Here is a 26,804-nt window from a genome sequence, read left to right on the forward strand (position 1 = left end):
CCTTTTAAAAGTTTTTTCTTTTGCTTCCTTCCCCCACTCACACTTTTACACAAAGAGCAAAGGATGGAGAAGGAAACAAAATGGGATTGATATTAATAATACATAATTGAAGTGATATTATTCCATTTCTTTACTCTCCTTTCTTCATTCAGCTTAGAGCCCCTACTAATTATTATTTTCTTCCCACTTAATCCATTTACTATTTGAATATGTGATTCATTTCCCATAGTTCAAGTTATTTTGCCTTACTTTTCATATATGTAAATATATATGCATATATTACAGTTTTCATGCCTATTTCTTTTTTCTCCTTGCAAACTAAAGTGTGTGTGTGTGTGTGTGTGTGTGTGTGTGTGTGTTCATTCCTTTTTTGCCCAAATACTTCACTAAATGCCTTATTTCCCCAGTTTTACCTCCATGGTTTTTTATTCTTTTTATGGGAGCTCTTGAAAACAAGGCCTGGCTTTTTGTTTTGTTTTTGCTTTTCTTTGTAACACCATATTTAGAACAGTACCCATGTGCTTAACACAGCACAGTACCTGGCACATAGCAAGCACCTAATAAATATTAGTTGCATAATCAATCCCAATTATAAATAAGAGTTAAATTATGGCTCCTTCTTTATGTATACTCTAATGATTTATTAACTTTCCCTTTTCTTTCTTAAAATCAAAATAAAACCAAGGCTGGTATTTGCCTTTGTTTTCTTTGTGGTCTTTTGGGACTTTGCACTTCTGTCTCATTCAGCAGATAATGCCTTTTTTAAGAGAAGAAACTGACAGCAAATTGCAACAACAACAAGTGAAAACTCAGTTGTGCAACACTGTAGGGGGAAGGGGGAAGGTGGTAGTATAATATATATGCATATATGTGTGTGTGTGTCTTATACAAACACATATATATGTATATGTACGCATGATCTTACCAAAATAAAGAAAAGCAATTGAGAAAATCAGCTTGGCATGAAATTCTGCAAAACTAGGTTATTATGGGAACATGTATAGGAAAAAGTTGAAAGAGAACAGCAGATTTAACAGCAAATGGAAAATTATGATCATGTTTTTATTATCATCTAATCCTATTGATGATGAAAATAAATTCTACTACTTTAAAAATCTAATGAAGTAATTGAGAAACTAATAATGTCATTTTAAGAAGATGAAATTCATAAGAATAACAGTGTCTGATCAAATATATATAGAAGATATCTAGCTGGAAGTGATCATTTTAACGAAATTGAAGACTTAACTTTTAAGCATCTCAAGTGAAACTGCCAAAAAGATGGAATAACTTTTTGTTGGCCAGTTATCAGTAGTACATACCTTCTTTCTCATGTCTTTAAAATTTTTAAGACTACTTCACAGTATTGATTGAAATGTATTAATAACTGGTGCTTTTTTAAAGTCATCAATGTTTACAAGTTGTTAGTTCATAAACTATTTTGTAGCTTACCATATTAAATAAGCATATTACTTATCAAACACATTTTCGTTAGATTCTATGTGATCAGATTCTGAATGACATTCTACATGGAATGAATAGGAAAGACTTAAATATTATTCAGAAATAACAATATGGATTGAAAATGTTTAGATCATGTATTTATCAAAGGTTATTTAGAGAATCTTGGGAATCATAAAACTAGATGATTAAATGAGGAAAACCGATTGTTTCTACTTTTGTTTAATCTAAAAAAAACTTTATATCATAGAAAGTATGCTCTTAAGAATTATGTGAACAATGAAGAACTTATGTTGGTGGGTAAAAATAGAGTAGAATGAGGTAATAAAAAAAATTTGAACAAATTTCTCAGAATCAAGTGCTATTGGGGAACTTAGATTGTGGGATAGAGTGATCTTAAGATGGGAGAGGAAATTAAAGAAATGTGATAGCTAGTAAACATAGAATTATAGTTTAAAGTTGGAAGGAACCCAAACTATCACATAATTAGAGTTAGAAATTTAGTCCATTTAGTTCAACTCATACATAAAAGGAATCTATAGCAATATATGAGAAGAGGGCATCTAGCTAAAGACCTGTGGAACTCTTTGCTTTTCAAAGCAGTCCCTTCCACTTAGTGAAAGCTTTCATTGTTGGAAAGTTTTTCTTTCTGAAATGTACCTTAAATTTTCCTCTTTACAACTTCGATTTCTGGGTCTGTCTTCTGGGGCCAAGTTGAATAAATCTAATCCCTTATTCCCATATTAGTCCTTCAGTTCTTAGATGCTTTTCTTATCTGTTTCCTGTTCCTTAAAACTTCATATAACATGGGCTCAAGGCCCATTTTAGTTGCCTTCAGGTGGACACCATATTATCAAAAATCTTTAAAAGCTCAAAGATTTAGAGCTTAAAATGATCTTAGAAGCTTTGGAGGCCCCTTTATTTTACAGATGAGGAAAACAGGCAGAAAAGTTAAGTGACTTGTATAAGTAACATGGTCAAAGATATTTGAATATTTTTGTTGTTCTTCATTTTTCAGTCATATCTACCTTTTTATGACCCCATTTGGGTTTTCCTCCCCCCTCTTGGCCAACATAATAGAATGATTTGCCATTTCCTTTAATGAGGAAACTAAGGCAAACAGGGTGAAGTGATTTGCCCAGGGTCACACAGCCAGTACTTACCTAAGGCCAAATTAGAACAGTGATTCCCACCCCACTATCCACTGCATCATCTAGCTGCCCCAGATATGAACATAAGTCTTATTTCTATGTCATTGCACCATATAATTCTTTATGAGGTCTGATAAGAATACTATACAATGGGATTTTCACCTTCCTGTTCCTGGATCTTTGCAGTCCAAAATCACATTAGCTTTTTTGACTGCCATTTCCCTCTACTGATTCATAATGAATGTGCAAATCATTTAAACTCTGTGTTTTCAGAATTGCCTTTTGAAAATAATTTTCAGAATTGCTGCTTAATTATGCCTTCCTCCATTTTGTACTTCTGAAGTTGTTTTTATTTTGGTTTGGTTTTTGTCCCAAAATATAAAACGAATCCTAATCAGTTCTGATGCTCTAACATATTCAGATTTCCCTTGGATCCTCATATTTTTAGCAGATGTAATAACTATCCTTCTCAATTTGGCTTCATAAGCAAAATTTGATGAACATACTATCTATGTCTTCACTTAAGTCATTAATAAAAATGTAAACAGCACACAACCAAGCAAAGATCCTTAAAGTAATCCTTTGGAGACATTTTTCCACATTGGAAAATATTCTTTGGCAAATATTCTTTTGAGTTTGACCAATCTATCTGATTGTATCATTACTGCTCAATCTGTATCTCTCAAATACAGAGAAATAGCATTATCGAAAGTTTTGCTTAAATTTAAGTAAAATATGGCTTTGGCCTTTCCTTATTTACAAGTTTAGTAATCTTTTTAAAATGAAATTGAAGTTAATTTTCCTTTTCTAGATGTTCACCAATTACTTTTTTAAATTATTCATTTAAAAATTTTTCAGGACCTAAGTCAAACTGACTTCTAAAACCATTATAATTAAGACTGTTCTCTTCCCTCTTTTGAAAATCCAGAAATTTGCCCTTCTGTATTCTAATGGTTCCTTTCCCTTTTTCCATGACCTTTCAAATATAACTGATAGTGACTCAGCAGCCAGATCTACCTGTCCTTTCAGGACTGAAGGATGTAATCAGTCTGGGCTAATTATTTAAAAATCATCAAGGATAGATGCTCTCTTACTAACTCCTTATATCACTTAGTTATTAGTTCTGTTATTTTTGCTCTGTCATTTCCACTGTTAAAATGAATTTTCTTTTGAGGAGAAAACATAAACAAGAACTAAGCAAGTCTGTGGTCAGTTATTGTTCTATGCATCCCAAGCAAAGGCTATTTTTTTTTATCCTTTTTTCTCCCTTAAAAAATGTTGTTTTTACCTTGACAACCTCAGCTTATTCTGAGTTATATCATTATTGAATTAAATTGAATTGAACCTTAGAGATTTTCCATTTTGCAAATGAGGAAACTGAGGCCCAGAGAAGTCAAGTGATCAAGTAAGTATTGAATAATTGAATTGAACATTTGTGATTACTAAATTAAATTGCCCTTCAAATTAATCTTTTTTTTACTGATTAGGAAAATTATTCCAAAGAAGTCATCTTGAAAATAAATTTTGAATTCATTAGAATAATATGTATTTTAATTGAAAGGATCTTATTGACCAACATAATTTATTAAGGAAACATTTACTTGAAAAATCACAAGCCACTTTATATTCCATATTTCTATCATTAAAGGACAAATTATTTGTATTTTTCGTAAACTTACACATATTTATATACTATTTTATTCTTAAGGGCGGGGCGATGTAGGCCTGGAATCTGTTTTCGTCTCTTCAGCAGACTTCGATTTCAGAATATGTTGGAATTTCAGACACCAGAACTTCTGAGAATGCCACTTCAGGTGGGAATTTGATTGAAAACTTTGAACAATAGAATTCACTGATAATGAATATGCAGATGTGAGTTATTTTTTTATTAAATTAAATACAAAATAAGAAAAATAGGAAACGAAAAAGAAAAGGAAAATTAAAAACAAAAAAAAAAGATTGTAGTACTCTGCAGAATAGCAGGTTTCAAAATATGTAACAATTTCCACTTAAAGAAAGCATATATAATAATAGAAGAGATTATGACTGTCCTTTTCTTGGTTTCTTTATTATAGGTTATTCTTTTGTTCTCTGCTGTGCACTTTTTACTTTTTTTTTTTTTTTTTTTTTTTTTTTTTTTTTTTGCATCTTTCATCTTCCCTACCTCCTCAAAGCAAACTACAGTTAAGCCTGGGTATATTTATATACATATATATACATACACATATTCATATCACATACATACATATATACACATATACACATATATAAACATGCATCCAAAACTATATTATGTAGATTTCTCTCTTGATTGAATTTTTAAGTTTGACTTTATCTGAGATCAATGAGTACTCAGTCCTAGTTTTTTTCCTAATAAATTTTATTCCTTATCTTTATTGTAGTGTGTGTATCTCTTATTTCCTATTCCTGCTAGCTGTGACTCACTTTTAAGAAAACATAACTTCAAAAATTCTAAACTCACAAGCATATATTTTAGAAAGGTTTATTTGCCTTACAAAAGAAGATTTCATCCTTTAAAAGTTCTTTTACAGTTATTGCTATCATTTCTATAGTAAATTTTCAGTAGTTGCAGTTTACGGGAAATACTTTACATATTCTAGCACTTTTCTTAAGTTTATTTCTATATTGTTCTCTTATGTTCTCAGTTGTTTTAGAAAATAAATAGATTAAAGTCATTTCAAGTATCAGGGGCTTTGTTAATTTTTAGGAAATATATTGTTTCCCTAATTTCTAGTACATTAGGTCATCTTTTGTGTTATCAGTTTTTGCCACTTCAGTGTTTAGGAATATTGATCTAACAAAGACATCCCCCTTCCCCTCCTATTCAAAATAGGTAAGCCAGCAATTGTCAAATTCCGTAGGATATGCTTTTTTTCTATGTTTATAGCTACTGCAAAAAATATATATAATCTAGAATTTAATTTAAAACTATATGGTCTTTAAAATTTTATTTTAGAGCTCATTTTTAAAAATTATATACTGCTTTGATAATTGGGCAAAATTCCAAAAGTCAATGTTAGAGGCTAATATTATTGCTTTTTTTCAAAATATGTTTGCTGATTTTGATTTACAGGAACTTTGTTTACATACCAAACTATTAGCACCTATTAACTGTCCCATTGCTGACTTTCTTATGAAAGCCCCAGAACCTCCACCAGCTTTGATTGTTAGAAATGCTGTTCAAATGCTTAAGGTAAGTATCTTAATAGCATTAGTTAATCTGTAATTTTGTAGTCTTTTGTATAACTCTTTGTCTTGTAAAAATACATTTTTATTGATATCTTTTATTTTTAAATCACCTACATTTCCCCCTGTATCCTTTCCATATTCCCATCCCAGAGAGAGCTGTCCTATATAACAGAATTTTTTTTTAAAAGAAAGGAAGAAAAGACAACAGGCAAAATCAGTCAATGTAATGAAAAAAAAAAAAACTGAAAATATACAGTGTTCCACAGTTATGGACCTCTCATCTCTGCAAAGAAGTTGAGGGTAGAAGGTGTCTTCTTATATCTCTGAGTCTTTGCTTGTTCTTTGTAATTTTGTAACATTCACTTTCAGTTGTTATATAGTTGTTTTTTTTTTTTCCCATTTACATTACTATAGTCATTATGTATATTGTTTTCTTGGATCTGTTTGCTTTACTCTGCATCAGTTCGTGTACATCTACCGTTTGTCTTCATATTTATCATTTTTTTTTTACAGTACAGCAATACTCCATTTCTTTCATATGCTACAATTTGTTTAGCCATTTACTAATCAGTAGACATCTATTTTGTAATAAGTTCTTTGCCAAGACAATAAGTATTGCTATAATTATTTTGGTGGATATAGGAATATTTTTTAGCATCTTCCTTGATATAAATGCCTAGTAGCTTTCCAAAATAGTGGTAACTCTTGTAATTTATCTAATAATTGTAATTCATAACTGTCCTAACAATAAATTAGTGTGCCTAGTGTATGCATTCCCAACAGTGACCATTTGCCTTTTTTGTTACCTTTGTCTATTTGCTGAGTGTGTGGTAAAATCTCAGGGTTTTTATTTGCTTTTCTCATTATTAGTTATTTGGAACATTCGTTCATATAATTAATAAAAATTATTTTTAAGTAAAAGGATGATTAACAATAAAAATAAAGTAATATTTCCCCTCTTAAATAATTATTTTTGAAGCAAATTGTCATAAGAAGATGGAGAAATAATGTCTCTCTTGAAACATTTGAAAGGTTTCTATGTGGAAAAGAGATCAAACTTAACTCTATCTAGCCACAAAGAAGAGACTAGATTCATTGGATAACAATTTTAAGGAGGTAGATTTATCTGAGTATAAGAAAGACTTTTCTAATTCTTAGGGATATCCAAAAAAGTGTAATGGGCTCCTTTATATACAAATAAGATTCTCCTCATTCCAGGTGTTCACACAAAGACTTGATGGACCTTTGTTAGGACTCTTGTAGACAAGATTTGTGCATTTATTATGGAGCTGCATTAGATTACTTTGAAGGTCTCTTCTCAGAAATAGTGATAAAATATTTTATTTTGTTTTCTTTAACATTGGTATATAATTTTGTTTAGTATGATTAATTACCTGGCTAGTTAAACTTGGCTTTGTCATTTATTTAGACAATAGATGCCATGGATACATGGGAAGATCTGACTGAGCTTGGATATCATTTGGCTGACTTGCCAGTTGAACCTCATCTTGGTAAAATGGTCTTGTGTGCTGTCGTTTTGAAGTGTCTGGACCCTATCCTTACCATTGCCTGTACTCTAGCATATAGAGATCCTTTTGTGCTACCCACACAAGCTTCTCAAAAGCGTGCAGCCATGCTGTGTAGGAAACGTTTTACAGCAGGCACCTTTAGCGACCATATGGCACTTCTAAGAGCTTTTCAGGTATTGTCATCATTTAATATACAGAAAGGGTACAGGTTTTTAGAGATTTCAGGTGTACATAGCATGGGAGACATAAAACTTAAAATCTCAAACAGTAAAATCTCAAAAGTATTTTGTCACATTTACCATATGTTGTGTGCATTACTCTTGCTAAAATCCTTTTTTGTACATATTGAATACTTGGAAATTATGGCAGTGCAATAAAAGCTCTTACAGCAAACTACAAAGACTTTGAGTATTAGCCCAGTGGTGTCTTTTGAGTTCTAACATAGCACATTTTGAAAAATCTGTCACTAGAAGATTGACCTTCAGATGATGGATATCTTTGATAACAGAAACTCATAAAATTATCTACTGAAGTATAAAATTCTTGTGATACATACATATATATATGTATGATATATGTATGTATCACAAGCATTATATATGTAGAAGGGGAATATCTGTAATCACGAAATCACAACTCTAAAAATATTTAAACATATGTTACCTTAACCTTTTTTTTGTAATAGTAATTTCAAAAAATTTGAATAATAATACTTGAACAATAACTTGTGCATTAAGGAGTATTAGTATCTCTTTTTGCCTTAATACCATAGTTCTTAGTGAGGTAGTGTGATATGATGATTACAAGATTGTTTTTGGATGCAGAAAGAGCTAAGTTTGAATTCTACTTGTGCAACTTATTAGCCCTGTGATCATAGGCATGTCACTTGACTTCTCTGAATCCCAGACAACTCCCCAAGGCCAAGCCAACAATTTTATGTAATAAATATTTTGGTGTATGTGCCACAGAACTGTCCTAGATACCAAGTAATAACATAGCCCCTTCTCTCAAGGAGCTTACGGTTTCTTGGGAGCATACAAGATGTAAGGTAGGTACATACATATTTATTTGAGGATAAGGAGAACCCTAAAAATTAGGGATAGTGAAAAGGTCAGGAAAATCTAAGGAACCTGGCCAAAACACTGAGTTTCCTTCCTGGATATCTTGTGATCTCTTATTTTAATTCTGTGTTATTTCTGTACCATTTTTAAAAAAAAAAGTTTTCTGATATAATTGCATATACATCTAGTACCCAGTAAATAGAATAAATGTTTTTGGCTCACATGGTGTTTGTGGAGCTAGCAATGATTATTGTATAGTTGAAAATTCAATATATGCCTATTACATACAAAGAATTATTAGCTGATAGGACCATTAGATTACTAAATATCATTACCTGTCTCTAGACAGATAAGCACAATAGAAGGAATATTGAAATAATATTTTCTTTAGCATTTTTTATTTTAATTTGCTTCTGTTCCCTCAAAACAGAGAATTTGGTTAGAAAAGAGTGGCATGGAGTCAAGAGGACTTTGTAATTTCTTTGGCTTCCTACATTTGCTGTTCTTTTTTTTTCTAGAGCATCTTCCATTACTGCGTAGCCAGTGGTTCTCAAAGTATGGTCTAGAGAATCCTGGGGATCTCTGAAACCCTTTTAGAGGATCTACAAATTCAAAAATATTTTTTATTTCCAATATGGTAAATGTCTATAAATATAACCCAGATAAACAAAAATGCTTTGGCAAGATCCTCAATAATTTTTAATAGGATAAAGATACTGAAAACAAAAGTTTGAGAACCACTGGCATAGACAGTTTACAAAATCCTTACTTTTCAGTTCCCATCAAGGAAGGTGAGAGTTATGGCTTTGCCCTAAGAAGCCTATGGCTGCTGTAAATTTTTACAGTATATATTATTTTGAAGTTCATTAGAAATTGGATATTCCTCAACCCTAAGAGAACAAGAGAATGAATGAACCATCAATCATAATGAATAATTTTTTTTGAGTGGCAATAACAGAAAGTAAAAAGTAAATTAAATATTGTTGGGCCTTTCTCAATTTGGGGCTGAAGGTAGCTTGCTTACATCATTGATGCCCTTCCCTGCACTTAAAGAACAATTTAAGAACCTTTTGCTTCATTTAATAAATTAGAAGATAACAAAGTCAAATAATTTGAAAGTTAAAAGGAACCTTACTGATCAATTAATATATGAAGAGGCTCCCCTCTTGAAGATCTTTAAAGATGCTAAATTAGCATCTTTAATTTTAAAAAGTTAATTAATTTTTAAAGTTAATTAAAATATCAAAAAAAAAGAAAAGAAAAATAGAGTGAGATACATTAGGTCTTAGTTTTCAGTAATACTGCCTTGCATATGTCCATTAAGTATTGTTTAATCTTTTCTATAGGCATGGCAGAAAGCAAGAAGTGATGGCTGGGAAAGAGCTTTTTGTGAAAAGAATTTTCTTTCACAAGCTACAATGGAAATCATCATAGGCATGAGAACTCAGTTGCTTGGTCAGCTTAGAGCATCAGGTAAAGTTCTAAAGTAGTTACTATATGGAATGTAAATATTGGTTCATAGTTATGTTATTTTTATTTATGATGGGTTAATTTTGCCATATAGGATACATAACAGGTTGCACACATTAAATTTAACAAAATGTTTTGTGGAATTTTACTTATCTATCTTATATTTTCTCCTTTTTAATTTGTATTGAAACATCTAAAATTGTAATAAATCTACAAAATAATATGTACATACCCACTTGTAATGGCATTTTCTCTTTATCCCCCATTCCTTTCTTTTTCCCTTCTTTTTCTCTCCATATACACATATACACACATATCTTATAGCAAATATTTCATGGCCAACATTTTGACTTGAGAAATTGTAAAAGTTAAAATTTACTTACTCCTTCCAATGAAAAAGGTTAGTGCCACACCTCCATGCCTTCTCATCTTGTATGATGCTTTTCCACCTCCTATATATTTTCCAGAAGGGTTTATCTGATATGCTAAAGGCCTTCTTTGCCTTCTCCTGAAATTAAGAAAATAACAGCAGAGCACTATGACTGTCCATCCATCTGTCTTCCATATGTTATGTTTTTACATATTTCCTCTTTTACTCCATTTCTTCCATGTTTTTCACTGGTTTCATATAATGGCCTGCTCACACCCATATATTTTTCCATACCCCTCTGAGATCTTTATTTTCAATTATTTAATTTCATATCTTATTTCCTTATAATGCCATCATATAATAAGCCTTTATTTTCATGGGAAGCCTTAGAATTATTAAAGCAGCTTTTCTCTTTCCCAGAGGCAATTCAGTCCACTCTGTACCTGTTCAATTCTGGTCTAAATCATTTCATTGCCTGTCCAAAATATATTAATGGATGAGTTCTGTAGCTTGTCCAAATGCATATAATAATTTGTGTAATAGACAATCTTCGTGTATTTGGTCTTTTTCAGTGTGAAAATGATCAGACTTTTTCCCCCCTTTTGAGTGGTGATGACTCTCTTCCAAGAGGTATCACAATAATCTAAGACTAGATGGAACCAATACAAAGTCATATACAAACAGTAGCATCTGGAGAACTTCATTATCCTATTTCACTTTATACTCTGCATAGGATCTCCTCCGTCACAGTGACTAATGCCTATGGCAACCATAGATTTCTCTCTCTTAATACTTCACCAGATGTTTATAATGAGAAGATCAAGAAACAGTTATTTCTGTTATATCTTTCAAAGAACCTAGAATTATTAAAATTTTGGATGAAATATTTATACCTGGCTGGAAGAAATCTTTTAAGGTAGCTTTTTGCTTTACTGAATCATATGTTTCTTTCATAATCCACAAATAAACACAATGGGGTCTCTATCTTTTTATCTATGTCTAATATCTATTTATATCTATATATCCATAAATTATTATTATTATTATTATTATTATTATTATTATCTATTTATCTATAAATATTTACATATCTATATCTTTTAGTCAGTTATAAAATAATAAAAGATGTGACCCAGTGTTGAATATTGCTTATGAAGCAATACCTATTATTAATACCTACCTACCTATTATTAATTACCCTTATCAAAAATGCCTTTAATTTGTGTAAAAAAATGACTTTCATACAGATTTCATAATGAAAGAAAGTAGTTATAGGTATATTCTGGGTCACTTTTTCTTTTATTATTAATAAGATCTGAAATGTTTTCAGCATCTTTGATATTTCCCCTCCTTTAAATCAGTTATTTTACCTTCAGTATGTTTTTCTTATATACATATTTTGTTCAATTTTACTACATTTCTAGTCTATTTTGTTCAGTAACATTTCTTCCTCACCTATAAAGACATCTAGGATTGTGGTATTAGAATACTAGCTCTACTTTGCTTGATATATTATGATGATCTTTGCAGATTTTTCCCATTTTTTTCTTTCATTTGTTAACTTTCCTTTTATTTTCATCTTCATATGTCCTTAAGATAACTTTGTATCATTCAAATCTTTTGCCAAAGTTTCTTTACCCTGGTTTCTCTCAGTTTATGATATGATACTACTCCCGGTCACCTGTCATTTTCATAAAATTTCACAAATGACTATATTCTAAACTGTTGTAGTCTTGGCTGTCATCTCTCTCAGTTAAGTCGAGAGTTTCATGAGTAAGGAACATTTTAGACCCTTAACATTTAGTTAGACATAACTAGACTAGTTACAGCTAGTGTTTACATTGGTTAAACTTTGATATAACATTTTTTATTATGTTGATGTCTTTTCTCTTGTCTGCTTCCTGTTTTTCATTATGGGCTCTTTTTAAAAATGATTCAAAATTGAATTGTTTTAATTATATGTCATGATTTTTTTTCGAGTAATCTTTTTATGATCACCTCTTCTTTAGCAAGTTCAGTGCCTGTCTTTACACACATAGCTGGTTCAAGTATAAATCCCACATCAATAATAAATCTTTTCCTTTATTAAAATGCAGTTGATTTCCTTTTAATAATATTATTCAGTATTTGCTTATTTTAATTGCATACCAGTTCTTTTCTTGATGAAAGTGTTTACATGTAAAGACTAAAGGTTTCTGTATAGTTAGTACCTTCGACCTCTCTCATTGCCTTTTGAAACATATTTTGCCACATATTTCCCATCATCTTCACTTTTTCCAGTCATTTCATTGAAGTTGATCAGTATCAGTGGTTTTTGATATAAGTTGGAAGATTTTATCAAGTTTTACATAGAATTTTTCTATCCCTTAAACTTCTGTTGATTGCATTTTTTTTCCATTTCACAAATTCTGTTTTACAATGAACCAATTCATTCTTTTTTGTAAAGAGTTTATATGCTTCTTCCATTTCATCAAATCTATTTTGTAGGAAGTTTTCTTCAGATAATTTGTTTTTCTTTTTCCATGCCCTTTTGCAAAGATCTTATTTCCTTTCCCCATTTTTCTTCTAACTCTCTTTTAAGATCCTTTTTGAAATCTTCCAAGAAGGCTTTGTGAAGCATATCTCCCTTTGGGACTTCATCTGGAGTTGATTTACCTTTGGAAACTTCAGGGTTAGGTCTCTTCTCTCTCTCCAGAAAAGTTGTCTATGGTCAGAGTTCTTTTTGCTTTTTTGTTCATTTTTTTTTAGGGTTGAGATATGCTTTTAAGGCAAAGGAGCAACAGCTGCTTTAGTCTTGGGGCCAGTTTTTCTCACACACTTATGTTTCTGGGTAATCAAAGCTTTGGGGTGTTTTGAAGCAAATCTAATAAGCCACCCACCAGCAACTAGGACTGTGTGCCCTAAGAGGCTCATGGAAGATTCCAAGGTGTGAAGCTGCAATGCTCTGACTCCCTGCCCCAGCTCCTTGCCCCAGGCTCCCTGCACTGTGGTTTGGCCTCAACAGACTGTCCCCCTGCCCTTTTGAAACAGACTTGTTGTGAAGTTATTTCAAAGTATCTTCTTCTGGGAATATGTTGTACTCCAAATATTTGTGTGTTCCCTCACTCCAAAACCAGTTTAGAGGCTTAATCTGAAAGTCGTTTCTGCTCTCCACTATCTTGGCTCCACCCTCCATCCTTTAAACTTCTGTAAGAAGTATTGATACATAAGTTACAGTTATTTCCATGGTGTTCTTTTTGCATGGATACTAGAATACAAGTGGTGACCAACTATTCTGTAAAATAATGTTTCTTATTGTTTTGGGGCATATAGCAAAATCAACTTAACTTTATTTGCTTTTTTTTTTTTTTGAGAAGAAAGTGAAGCATAACTTAATTTTGCTGTGGCTTTTTTATTTCTTTTTTTTCTTTTTTATAGCAGAATTATTATTAGTCAACTTTTCTAATATTACATCCACTCAATGGTCATTTACAAGAATTTCTCATTTAAAGTACCAACAGCAAGTTAATGTTGATAAGATAATTGAAAATTTGATTCTTTGTACTTTCTGCCATTTTGCCATTGTTAGTGCAGAAGCAGAGGAAAGTAGTACGGAATCAATAACTTTTACATTTTTCTGTTTCAGTGGTTGGTATGGTCAAAGAAGTAATCATTTAAGTAGACCACTTTTTAGCAACAAGCTTCTTTGTATTTAGTTAGATTGGTTCTTGAATAAGACTTATTCTTTTTCTAGAACAGTACTTGAGGCATTTCCAGTGTGGTCGAATTTGCTGAAATTTATATTCCTATTGTTGAGCCTTTGAGAACCCAATATCACTCCAAAATAAGACATTGTGGAGATTAAAATAAAATTGGTAAAGATTTTTAAAAGCATCTAATTGTTAAACAGCACTAAATGCCTATTTTTGTTGTTCTTTTTAAGAGCACATTTAAATTTCTGTTTCCTTTTAGAATATTAACTTTGAATCAGTTATTGAAGATGGCAATTCAGTGAGGAGAAATACTTCCAGACCAAAAAAAAAAATGCTATTATTAGGATGGAGTAAAGTTTCATAAGAAAGGAAAAAAAGTGTTTGATGATTTAATTTTGTATTGTAGCCAACATATAATTTATTTTGATCTTGGAAATGTTCAGTTGTCCATTTGTGGTAGCACCTAGTAATTGATATAGGTCAAGGACTAATATTTCAAATAATAAATAGAAGAGATCTTAGGACATCATTTATTCCCAGCTGCTTACCTTTATCTTGGATAACTCAAAAATATGGTATAGGGATCATAGAATGATGATATGTAGGAAAATATCTCATCAAATCCACTTATTTTCTAGATTAAGAAACAAGTTTGTGACTTTGTTTATTAAGGTTACAGAATTACTCATGAAATGCTTTTCCCAATATAAAAGTTTTCCAAGACAAGGATATATCATAAATCCTTGTGTATACATATCTATATTTAACTTAATGGAAAGAAAAGAAAAAACTTTTGTTCAGTTTGGGAATAATTTATAATGTATAAATGGGTTTTCTCCATTCTAGGTTTCGTTAGAGCACGAGGTGGTGGTGACATACGAGATGTTAACACAAATTCTGAAAATTGGGCTGTAGTTAAAGCTGCATTGGTGGCAGGCATGTATCCTAATTTAGTTCATGTGGACAGAGAGAATGTAGTATTAACAGGACCAAAGGAGAAAAAAGTACGGTTTCATCCAACTTCTGTTCTCAGTCAACCTCAATATAAAAAGGTAAATTCTTCATTTCACATTTAGAATGCAGAAAAAATAGAATAAAATTTAGCTCAAGAATAGAAAACCAAGAATAATTGTGTTTACTTTCTTTGGAATTGAAACATTTAACTATGTAAGATTAAATACTAGTAAAAAGCAGATTTGATAGAGATAAGGAGATGAGAGAATTAGAGTGAGTGTTTTAAAATTAAATCTCAGGAAATATAGATTCCAGAGTTGGGGTAGTAATGTATATGTTAGAATACATATGTATTTCATGAGAAAACATTCATATTTTGAAATATTTTAAGTAAACTGAGTAAAAGTTAAAATATTTTTATAATTTTTAATTTATATTTTTAATTTCTCAAATAAAACAAGTATTACCATAACATAGTACAATAAAAAGGGTGATTGTATGTGAAACTTCAAATATATTATGTCCAGCTTGCTTTTCCTTTCAAATATACAGCAAAATTATCAAGTAAATTTATTTTCTTTTTTTTTTTTCCTCCTCCCCCCTCCTCCCCCTGGAGATAGCTACATTCAACACACAACATACCCACACACACACAACCACAGGCATTACAGACATATATGTAAAATTATTCTATGCATGTTTCTGTTTATCAGTTCTTTCTCTGAATGCAGATAACATCTGGGAGTATTCTCTTGGTTTTAGTCATTTTGTTCATTATTTCATATAAATTTTTCCATATTTTTTTCCTAAAATCATTGAGCTCCTTTTAATAGTTACTCTATCACAGTCATATACAGCAGTTTGTTTAGCCATTTATCCTTTGATAGGCATCCATGAAATTTCCACTTCTTTGCCACCACAAAGAGAGCTGCTATAAACATTTTAAACATTACAAAGATTTCCTGAATTGATAAAAGGCCAAAAGATATGAACAGGCAATTTTCCAGTGAAGAAATCAAACAATTTATAGTCAAGTTTTTAATGTTATAAATCATTATTGTTGAGGGAAATGCAGATTAAAACAACCTTGAGATAACAATTAATCCTTACTACATCGGCTAAAATGATAGAAGGGGAAAGTGACAAATGTTGGAGAGAATGTGGAAAAAATTGGGATACTAATTCATTGTTTGTGAAATTATGAACTGCTCCAGCAATTTTGGAGAGAATCTGGAATTATGCCCAAAAAGTTATTAAATGATCTATGTCATTTGACTCCACAATACTATTACTTGGTCTGTAAGTAATATTTTTATAAGATATTTTTATAATTTTGTAATTATATATTTTAGTTTTTATAATTATATATACTTCTTCTTTTGTAATTTTAACAGATTCCTCCAGCTAATGGCCAAGCAGCAGCTCTTCAAGCACTTCCCACAGATTGGCTTATATATGATGAAATGACTAGAGCACACAGAATAGCCAATATCCGATGCTGTTCTGCTGTGACACCTGTCACTGTTTCAGTATTTTGTGGGCCAGCGAGGTTGGCAAGTAATGCTCTTCAGGAACCTTCATCTTTTAGAGGTAAATGTATGATGAGTTGAATAAAACTCAGTAATTGTAATTAAAAGTTCTTATTAAAACAAGAATATTATGAAGTGAAAAAAAAATACCCAGTGACTATCATTATGTGTAAAGTGTAATGTAAAGGTTCTTTCGCTTTATATTTTCTCATGAGACAAATATATACCCAGTTTAATAGGTCATACTGTGCTAGAAAATCATACTATACTAGAAAGGCTTTGAGTATGATCTCAGGAGTAGAATGAGTCACCTTTCTAAGAACCTACCTAGCTACATAGGATCACTAGCAGTTTGTCCACTTGATGATAAATTCATTGAACAGGCCAAACAAATGAAAAAAGAAAAATGCAAAATGACCCTTAGTCCTTCAATTTCTATATGTCATTGACAGAGTTCTGAAAAAGTGAACAGAGAATGTTAAGAATTACACAGCTTTTAGACCATCTCTCAATTTTAATTTAGCTCTAAATATGAAATCTTTGACTAGTGACAAAAGAGTAGGTATACTAATGGAAGAATTGAATCATATCGATGACAATATTTTCATTATAAATTAAAATCATAAAAAAGGAGAAAATTGCCACCTGAAAATGCAAATTGAAGAATTGATGGAATGACTTTCATTAGGTGTCCAAAGGCAACAAGAAACACCATTTCATAGGATAGTATTTCATACTGTTGTGCTGAAGTATTCTCAAAAAAACTACCATAGGAACAAATTTAACTTCTACATCAGTGTATGTTTTGAATACAAAGTCATAGAACAGTTCTGTGAAGAATTTGTTAATTCTCCAAATCAAACACATATTTGACTTCACTACAAAGATGGAAATAAGAACAGTGTGACAATTGTGAAAAACATTGGAAGGTATGGATCTGGAATAAATACAAAGAGAAGCCAAAACTTGTGGTTTCCAGAATTAACTTGTGACTCCACATCATAAATTCTTTCTTCAAAAAAAAAAAAAAAATTGGAACGCTCTGGATATGGTGCACACTAAGTGACATCACACATACACATACACAGATTATTATGTTAACTGATAGGAAATTTGAACTGACTCATTGCTTATATGGAAGTAATTTGTAAATTGACTGTCTATATATTCAGACCAATAATTTATTAGAGCAAAAATCAAAATAAATACAAAACTGAAAGAAAAATTGAGAAAAATATGGTATGCATTAAAATAATTTTAACCTAATCTTTTTTAAAATAACTTTTCAATATTAAAAAATGGGATATATATTGGACGAAAAAATACATTGATGCTAAGTATAGTAGTTTCCTTCAGAAATTTCACTGACAGATCTAATTGCCAAGGAGATCAAAGAGAGACTAGAAGAGGAAAAAAAAGACCAAAAAATCTAAAAAATTACCCTCATTAGATAACACTTGACTTACTTGCCAAGAAAAAAGAGCTGATATTCAAGAGCAACAGCACCAGTTAAAAATATGAAATCTTATAGAGAGGGTGCTAAGTGATTAAGATTCACAGATTATTTGAAGAAAAGATATGAAAGACATGAACTTTAAAAAAAAAATTTTAAATAGAAAGCTCAAAAGCCTGTCAACAACTGTTGATATATATATGTCTACTTTCCAATCCAATTTTATAAGAATAATCTACACTTACTTCAAAGGAATCCTTAATGGACAATATAAGTAGGGAGAAAACCTGCTTTCTTAAACAGTGTTCCACAAAAGATCATATTTTTAGTATATAACTTACTGGAAGATGTATACATTGTGCTTAGTTATGCACTATTAAATAATCATTTGAATAAGTAGTTCACAAGCCATAATCTTAAAGACTCTTTGTACCCAGGTCTTTCTCATATACAAATCACAATTGTTCACAACATCTTGAAAACATAACAACAGATAATATTTTTATAATACTTTTAAGATTTGTAAAGCATTTTATGCATGTTTTCTCTTGTTCTGGGTTAACATTAAGTAATATAGGAATTCTACAAACACCTTGATAAGACCCGCCAAATCAAATCCATCTACACTTGGTGACTTTAGTGGAAATGAAGGAAAAGGTGAAGATAGAAAGAAATATATAGGAAAGTATGGTTCAGGAGAAAGAAGTGAAATTGACTGAAGACTTAGAGATGGGTCAGAAGTGTTACATCTCTATGTCATTGCAATTTTCATCAAAAAAAGAATTAGTAGGTAATAGACAAAGTAAGCATGAAGTAACTTTGCAAAGAATAAAATTGATAATGTTTTAGCTTAAAAAAAGAAACATTACTGCCAGAGAATTTATTGTTTAGTCACCTATATGTATATAGCTAAGATTAGGATTTGTAATAAAGAAAAATGGTGAACAATTAAGATAATTTAACTCTGAATTATTTAAACAAGCTACTTCAAAATGGGAAATGACAACAGAAATGACATCAATATCAACTATGATAATTTCATCCAAAAGTTAAACCAACATTTATTAATTCCTACAGTAAGGAAACCATAAAAGATTCCAGAAAGCACTTTTGCAAATAATTGATTTGCTGGCCAAATAGAAAAAGCTGACAAAGGCAACACAATTAGGATACAAATTTAATCAGCAAAATCTTATGAAAAAAAAGATGATGAATTATTATGTCATATTATTTCATAGAGTACACAGAAGCAGTGGAGAATAAAACCACCCTAAATAAAGTATGGCAAGTCATCTTAAGTGAAACTGGGGGGGAAAGTCTATAAACAGAAGAAAAATGAAAATTTTTTGAAAAAATTTTCAAGAACAATACAGGTCAGTAAGGATAAAGAAACCACCATACTTGAACTCTAATATCAGAGTTTCTGAGGTACTTACAGATGAAGAGGACAAAGATGGAAAAAGCATCCAGATTTAATCAAATGTGCAGCTATTCCTTCCGCATTGTAACTTTCCCCGGCACAGTTTCAGTATATTGTGGAATGGCATAAAAAATTAAATGGAAATGCTTTGGAAGTTTTGTGGAAGCTGCAGATGACATTTGAAGGCCATCAGGTAATTCAGAGCCTGTGACCAAGTATGTAAGCCAAATTTTACAATAAGGTACTGTCAATATCCCATAAAAGAAAAAATTCAGATTTCTGGTGTGAAGGAAGAACCAAAAAATTTTATGTAGATTTTCCAGATCACAGGGGAACCATAATGTCACCATGATGTCAAAGGAATAACTATACATAGAAGACACCTATTTTTGTGGCATTAAAATTGCGAGGGTTTTGAAGGATCAATACACAAGTTATTTTAAGGATAAGATACCAAAGATAAAGAAGAAAATATCAGATTTTTTGATACTAAAAAAGGATGTATATGCCTGCTTTTTTATCCATACAAAATGTTTCCAAGAGTCATCTATAGGGGAATTGAGGGTCTCCCTACAAATAACGATTAAGCAAACTTTCACAAATGAGTTCTCACAATGGACTATATAGAGAATGACATCCTGTTGTGCTCAGTATTTATTGGTTATGAAAAGCTACTCAACTTATCAATGTAAGGGGAAATGCCATATGTACCTGATGACTAAAAGGGAAAGAATGCTCCAAAAAAAATCTGAAGTGAATGCTACAGAATTATAAAAAGCAAACATGACTCCAAAGGAAAGATACGTGATGACTGCGTTAGCACCCTGCATACCTTAGAATTAGCCAGAGTCAGAATAAGCAAAAGTTCTTGGTCTTTAGAGATAGTATTGAATAGAGATAGTATTGAATTGGATGGACACAGAATCTCCACGACCTCCTTCTCCCTCGTCTACTGCCAAAGTGACTCTGGCTTGTCTTACTCCACCCCCTAGTCCCTCCTACAATTCTCTGTATACACCAATTATGGAGCCAGCACAGGATAGTGGGAAGGGCCATTTCCCCAAGCACATGCCCATAGAGTATTGTCCAATCGGTAATTAGCCTTAAGTGCTCCAATGGACCTCACTGCATCACCTCAAGCGCTTCAGCCCTTTACAATACAAGAAGAGAGAGAGCAAATCCTACCACACCCCTTTGCAGAGATGGATGATCCATGATTATAGTACATTATATACATTTTTTAGACTTCAATTAATCATTTTTGATTATTTTTTCTTTTAAAAAAATATTATAGGGGCAATTAGGTGGTGCAGTGGATGGAGCACCAGCTCCGAAGTCAAGAGGACCTAAGTTAAAATCTGGCCTCAGACACTTAACACTTCCTAGCTGTGTGACCCTTGGCAAGTCACTTAATCCCAAATGCCTCAGCAAAAAAAAAAAAAATATATATATATATACATATATATATATAAAACATATATATATATATATGATAACTGGGAGAACTAAGCATAACAGAAGGAAATTTTGATGACATAAAGAGGTCAAAAATCTTCAATAAAATTTCATTTTTAAAAAAAGCTAACTTCCAGACTCTTTCAGCATGGTATATCTTATCTCCTGAACATGAAAATCTTTTAAGATTCCTTAGAAAATGTAACAGCAGAAATGACTAAAGTTCAGGCATGGCATAGTACAATTGGGAGTTACATACTTGTCACAAGTATTTACTGTGATGGAGAATATCCAGTGCAGCAAAACAAGTTGAAGACGGATTCCTTATGGTAGTGTTCTCCAAATATTCCTATTTTGAGGGTGATGTTGTGTTTGCTGCAGTGAGCCCCAAATCATTACAGATGTTCCTGAAAGAGATCTATAATCACTTAAGAGTTTGGCTTGTCCATCCTCATGGAAAAAAACAAGTAGATGGAAAATATTATTCTGATTTCAGCATGTTTCATCTAAAACATTTCAACATGGACATCCAATAGAGCTTGTACAAAGTCTGTACATTTGGACAGTGAGTTGAGCCTAGAGTTAAAAGTAGAAACAGGAGGGGACTGGGTTGCTTTTATTAACCCAAAGCTTCCCATAACAACAAAAGTCCCTCTTTTCAATATAAACATATTACCAGTGTTGCTTGTAAAGTAGTAAGACCTGGAACACTACTTCCTTGAAGAACTAAACCTCAACACAGAAAATATAGTGAAAGGGTTCATAATAAATGTGATCAGGTACCTATAACCCATGAAGAACTCTGAAGAATAGGTAGAAAAGATTTTGTTAATATTAAGATAGAAAAAATAAAGATGGGTTGATCATATGGTGATGTATAGGTGGCTAGAGTGTTCCATTGACTCCTATGCAATGTAATGGAGAAAGTAAGGAAGGTAGGCCTGAAATGCATCGAGTAGATGTCTTGCGGATAACTTTGGGGAGGCCAAAAAAATGAAAATTAGCTGGTCTAGATTGTGCTCTACATCATTGGAAGGAATACCTAAATTTATAAAATCCCAGATCATCATTTTGATGATTTGTGTATTGAGATTTATGGACTTGACCTGACTTAAGTGGGTCCAGTAGTTCAGAGTCAGTATTGCAACAAAATGGGATACTCGTAGACTATTTGGCAAAATCAATTTTGCTTAATAATACCAAAAAACATTTAACAAGGTCTTAGCATCTTTTTAGTGACCCTGGAAAAGTCACTTATCCTGTTTGTCTCATTTTCCTTATCTATGGGAAAGCAAATGGCAATTCACTACAGTATCTTTGCCAAGAAAATCACAAATGGGGTCATGACTGAACATGACTGAAATGACACAATAGCAATAACAGCACAGCAGCATAAAAAGTATATTTAACAAGAATACTGCATTTATTTAGTTGTACAAAACTCTCCAGCCTTTGTTTTTTGCCTTGGTGGTAAGTTCTTTCTTAATCACTAGACTTTTATATTTATGTTAATGCATTGAGCCTTAGACTCCAAAACAAATTAAAGGCAAGAGAAGAATCATTAATTTTATGAAAGAAACTAGCCTATCTTGTGTGCATGAGTTGTTGCTTCTACCAATTCTTTGATTGTTAATGTTATGTTTGCCACCGTCATAGAAAATTCTAATGTAAAGTCCAAGTTGAAGTAGATTGCCTAGAGTTGGTAAAGACCTCCATCCACTCTTACTTGCAGTTGAAATCGTGGTAATTGTTAAGCCTGAAAACGTAGTGTTTCCTGAAAGCCATCCATAACTGCTCAAAAGAGTTTGGTCTTGCCACCCATATAGGAAAAAACAGGTGATTGAGGAATGTTCATTGCCCTGATTATAATATGCTGTTGGATGAATATGGTGCTTGTTCATTAGTGTGTGTTAGGAAATTGCAAAGCTCTTTTAGTGGCCCCATATTTCTCCCAGATACAATAGGTTCATCCCTTTAAAACCAATATTAGATTTGTAGCTTATGGAATACTACAGTTTCTCAAGAAATTAAAAATGAGTATCACATAAAAGGTAACAGGAAAGGATATGATATGTATGTGTATTTAATATATCATAACAACAGTGAAAAAAGAATAGTGAAGAACAAGAGTAAAACATAAGTCCTCCAAAATAAGATTTCTCAAAAAAAGAAATGGGTTAATTATCTAGAAAACATGAATAAGAACTGATAGACAGCTCCAGTGCTGAAGAAGACCATATCAGGTAGACTATTTGTGATAACAAATTTGCAAGGAGACAAAAGACAAGAGTTACATTGAATAAGTTGGCATGGGTAATTTGTGATCTTTATTGTTGAAGAGAGCATATATGAAAGCACAGTGTATTTGAATAGGGAATACAAGATTATAAAGTTTTATTATGATTAATTCCAAAATATCTTTGTAGGTCCATTCTTGACCATAGTAATAGTAACTGAATTCATATAGTGGTTTTTTTAAGGATTTACAAGTGTCTCATTCTTGAGCTTTCCTAAAAGATATTTTCTTTTATTCTATCATCTCTCTTCCCTTTCTTCCTTGCTGGTTTTTGAGATGGGGAAAACTAGAGGAAATCTGTCCACATAAATTTATAAGTCAAGAAGATTTATATAAACATGATAACATTCCTTAAAAGCATCTTTTAAGACTTTTTCTGCTCTGAAATATGCTAAACTTTGCATTTTTTTGAATAGTGGATGGTGTTCCTAATGACAGCAGTGACAGTGAAATGGAAGATAGAACCACTGCTAATTTGGCGGCATTAAAACTGGATGAGTGGCTAAATTTCAAAATGGATCCAGAGGTAGCTATCTTTTAGTAAATATATAAGCATATTTAGCAACTTTGTGTTCATATGTTATGTTCTCTCTTGAATATTAGGGGAGAAACCTTCTTTGTTATTATTATCACTGTAGATGAGCTTTTTGCTCAAAGAAGAGTTAGAAAAATCAAACTCATGACCATAAAGAAGAAATTATTTAAAAAGTTAGATAAGATTTCAGTGGAGCTGGGAAAATTTCTGAGTAGTTCCTTATAGACTAGAAGGAGAGAGTATTGTACATAAGCATGGAATTTAAAGTCAGAAAAATTAGGTTTTAATCCTTTCTGTCATTTACTACATTTCTTATTGTATCTTTAGTCCTCAGTTTCCTAACAATTGTAAAATTAAAAAGTTGAAGTAGGTAATTTCTGAGATCCTTTCTTTCTCTGATGCTAAAAAAATTCTTTCTACTTTTCTGTGCATCTAGAGAGGGAAAAAGAAAGAGAAGTGGAAGAATAAAAAGAGAGAAACAGAAAGAAAAGGAAAAGGAGACAGAATAGTGTTCCTCTAAAATTATGAGAAAAATATAAATCACAAGTTTAGTTCACTGAAAACTGTAAAAAAAAAATCCTGAATGATGGTATAATCATTTTTTTTTATTTCCTCTGCTTCAATACAAATTCTAATTGAATAAAAATTAATTACAGGCTGCCAGCTTATTGCTACAACTCAGACAGAAATGGCATAGTTTATTTTTGCGCCGTATGAGAGCTCCTTCTAAGCCTTGGTCTCAAGTTGATGAAGCAACTATAAGAGCAATTATAGCTGTTTTAAGCACAGAAGAACAGTCTGCAGGATTGCAACAACCATCAGGGATTGGCCAAAGACCAAGACCAATGTCTTCAGAGGAACTTCCTTTGGCATCTTCTTGGAGGTCAAATAATAGCAGGAAGAGTTCAGCAGATACTGAATTCTCTGATGATTCTTCTAATGCAGAAAGGTAAATATTTTAGATTTTTATGAAGGTTAGCATTAATTTCAGGAAATTGTTTGAAGAAAATTCCTAAATATAGGAAAATTCACATTTTCTAATTATCCCTTTCCAACTTCTTCTTCTTCTCCTCCTTTCCTGTTTTCCTTTATCTTCCATCCTCTACTCTCCAATTTTTCTCTTCTTCTCTCAGAATAAAAGGACAAAGTTAAAACATTTAAACAAAGCAAATATTGAGCAATGATAGTATTAGTATAAAATAATTGTTCTATTGCAGTTCACTCCCCTCTCCTAAATTCAAAATAATTTCCTTCTAGGTCGAGAGGCTCTAGTAACTAGAGAAATTAAGATAGGCTCCAAGGTAGAATCAAGATAGGCAGAAGATGTCTTGTGGGAGATGGAATTTGAGCTGAATCTTAAAGAAAACCAGTGATTCTGTAAAGAAAAGATGAGGACTCCCAGGCATGGGAAGCAGCCTGGTAGAGGCAAGAAGTAGAAGGTCTATCCTCAAGTATCTTACATTTTACTTAAAAATTCAACATATACACAGGGAAATATGACACTGACAGAATTGAAGGAGAAAGCACTGACTCCTAAGGAGATAGGGAAGGTTTCATAGAAGAGACAGCATCTGAACTGAGCCTAAAATAGACAAGGCTTCTAAGAAGTGGGGAGCAGCATAAAGGGAATTCCAATCACATGGAACATCTCTTGCAAGTGTACAGAGCTTTTGCAGGTGCACAGAGCCAGGATATATGTCTAGTCTTGGGAACAACTACTAGTCAGGGTAGCTAAAATATAGAAGTCATAGAGAGAAATAAATGAAGAAAGACTAGAAAAATGTTAGCTAGATTGTGAAGGGATGAAAATATCAGCATAAAGAGTTTATGTTTTATCTTATACAAGATGGAGGCACTGAAGATTTTTTTATCAGGTAGGAGCTTTCTCACTGGGAATTCCCCCATAGTGAAATCATAGGGTTTAGACTGGGGGAAAGGTGAGGAATATGCGTACATGCATCTGTTCATATGTATGTGTATGTCAATAAATTTTCTTCGTTTTGGAAGTTTTTAATTTCATTTTATTTGCATATTAATATTATATAGCAGACACTTGATAAATGCCTGTTGGTTAATTTATTCATAGATCATAAGTTTTTCATTTCTTACATTTCAGCTTAGTTTGAACAAATTCCTCTACTGGCTTAAATGTGAGAGGAGGCTCAGACATTAATTTGGCCATGAGTCTTATATAGGCCTGTACATTTTAAAAGCTTTGTTGATCTGATGTGTTCAAAACCCAGAAATTCCATGTCCAAACCCTTACATACCGCATTTATAAGTGTAGAAGGAAGTCAGAAATTTTGGTGGGGCATGAAGCTTATGTTTAACCCACTATTTAACCTATTTACCAAATCCATTATGTTAGTGATTGAAAAGAATATCCTTTCAGATGTCATTTTCCAGTTACTTAGCAGCCTTTCAGGTATGTATGACCTTGCTAGTCTGAGAAGTTTCAAGTGTTCTTAAGTCATCATGGAGATCTGAACCCCTTTGTATAGAATGATTTTATAAGGCTCTCTAAATTCAATAAGCATCAAACCATTTTCAAGAATCACTTCATATATAGAGATAGATATAGACGTAGATTTAATTTATATATTTGCCCTGATATTTCATAGTAACATCCTGAAATTAATGCTAGATCAATGACATTACTGAAAAAACCTTTTTTGGGGTACACTTATTTAAGCTTGTCTTGAAATTAGAGTATATGTAACCTTTTAAGAATTTTGTAAAATTTGTAAAATGTTGAAAATTGAAATTATTAATATGTTGTAAAATTCCAAAATATCTTATTCACAGTATGTGGAAAATTGTGGAATGCTGGAGCTGAATGGAACCTAAAAGATTATCTCCTCATTTTATATATGAAAAAATTGGGCCAAAGGAGGCTAGTTAGTAACATAGCTGGAATTAGAACCCAAGTTTCTTGACTAGTTTAGTGTTCTTTTCGTTCTGTTGAATATATTTAGTATGTCAATTGTACATAGCTTTTAGATCTTTTAAATTCTTTTTTTAGATAAGGCTAGTATCATACATATCTGAATGGGATAAATTTAAAAGACACTTAAGTATAAAACAGTTATAAAAATTAGTAAGAAGTCTCATGGCTTTAGCAAGTTGCAACCTTTCAGTGGTTTCAGACAACTAAGACTATGAATTAATTATAGACCAATTGTCATTCCACATTGACTAAAGGAGTTTCTTCATTGAGA

General features: G+C 31.8%; 1 protein-coding gene across 2 annotated transcripts in view; it reads left to right on the forward strand.

Moving 5' to 3' along the window:
* Positions 1–26,804, forward strand: part of YTHDC2 (YTH domain containing 2) — a 78,665-nt gene that overhangs the window by 44,299 nt on the left and 7,562 nt on the right. For both annotated transcript variants that reach the window (XM_003759507.4, XM_031968439.1), the window contains exons 18-25: positions 4,321–4,426; positions 5,707–5,826; positions 7,252–7,524; positions 9,759–9,885; positions 14,791–14,996; positions 16,293–16,488; positions 23,468–23,577; positions 24,243–24,535. In XM_003759507.4, the coding sequence (XP_003759555.3) occupies positions 4,321–4,426; positions 5,707–5,826; positions 7,252–7,524; positions 9,759–9,885; positions 14,791–14,996; positions 16,293–16,488; positions 23,468–23,577; positions 24,243–24,535 (1,431 nt within the window). The remainder of the gene's footprint in view (positions 1–4,320; positions 4,427–5,706; positions 5,827–7,251; positions 7,525–9,758; positions 9,886–14,790; positions 14,997–16,292; positions 16,489–23,467; positions 23,578–24,242; positions 24,536–26,804) is intronic.

The sequence above is a fragment of the Sarcophilus harrisii genome, chromosome 1 (genome assembly GCF_902635505.1).
Source record: "Sarcophilus harrisii chromosome 1, mSarHar1.11, whole genome shotgun sequence".
NCBI classification, from domain to species: Eukaryota; Metazoa; Chordata; class Mammalia; order Dasyuromorphia; family Dasyuridae; genus Sarcophilus; species Sarcophilus harrisii.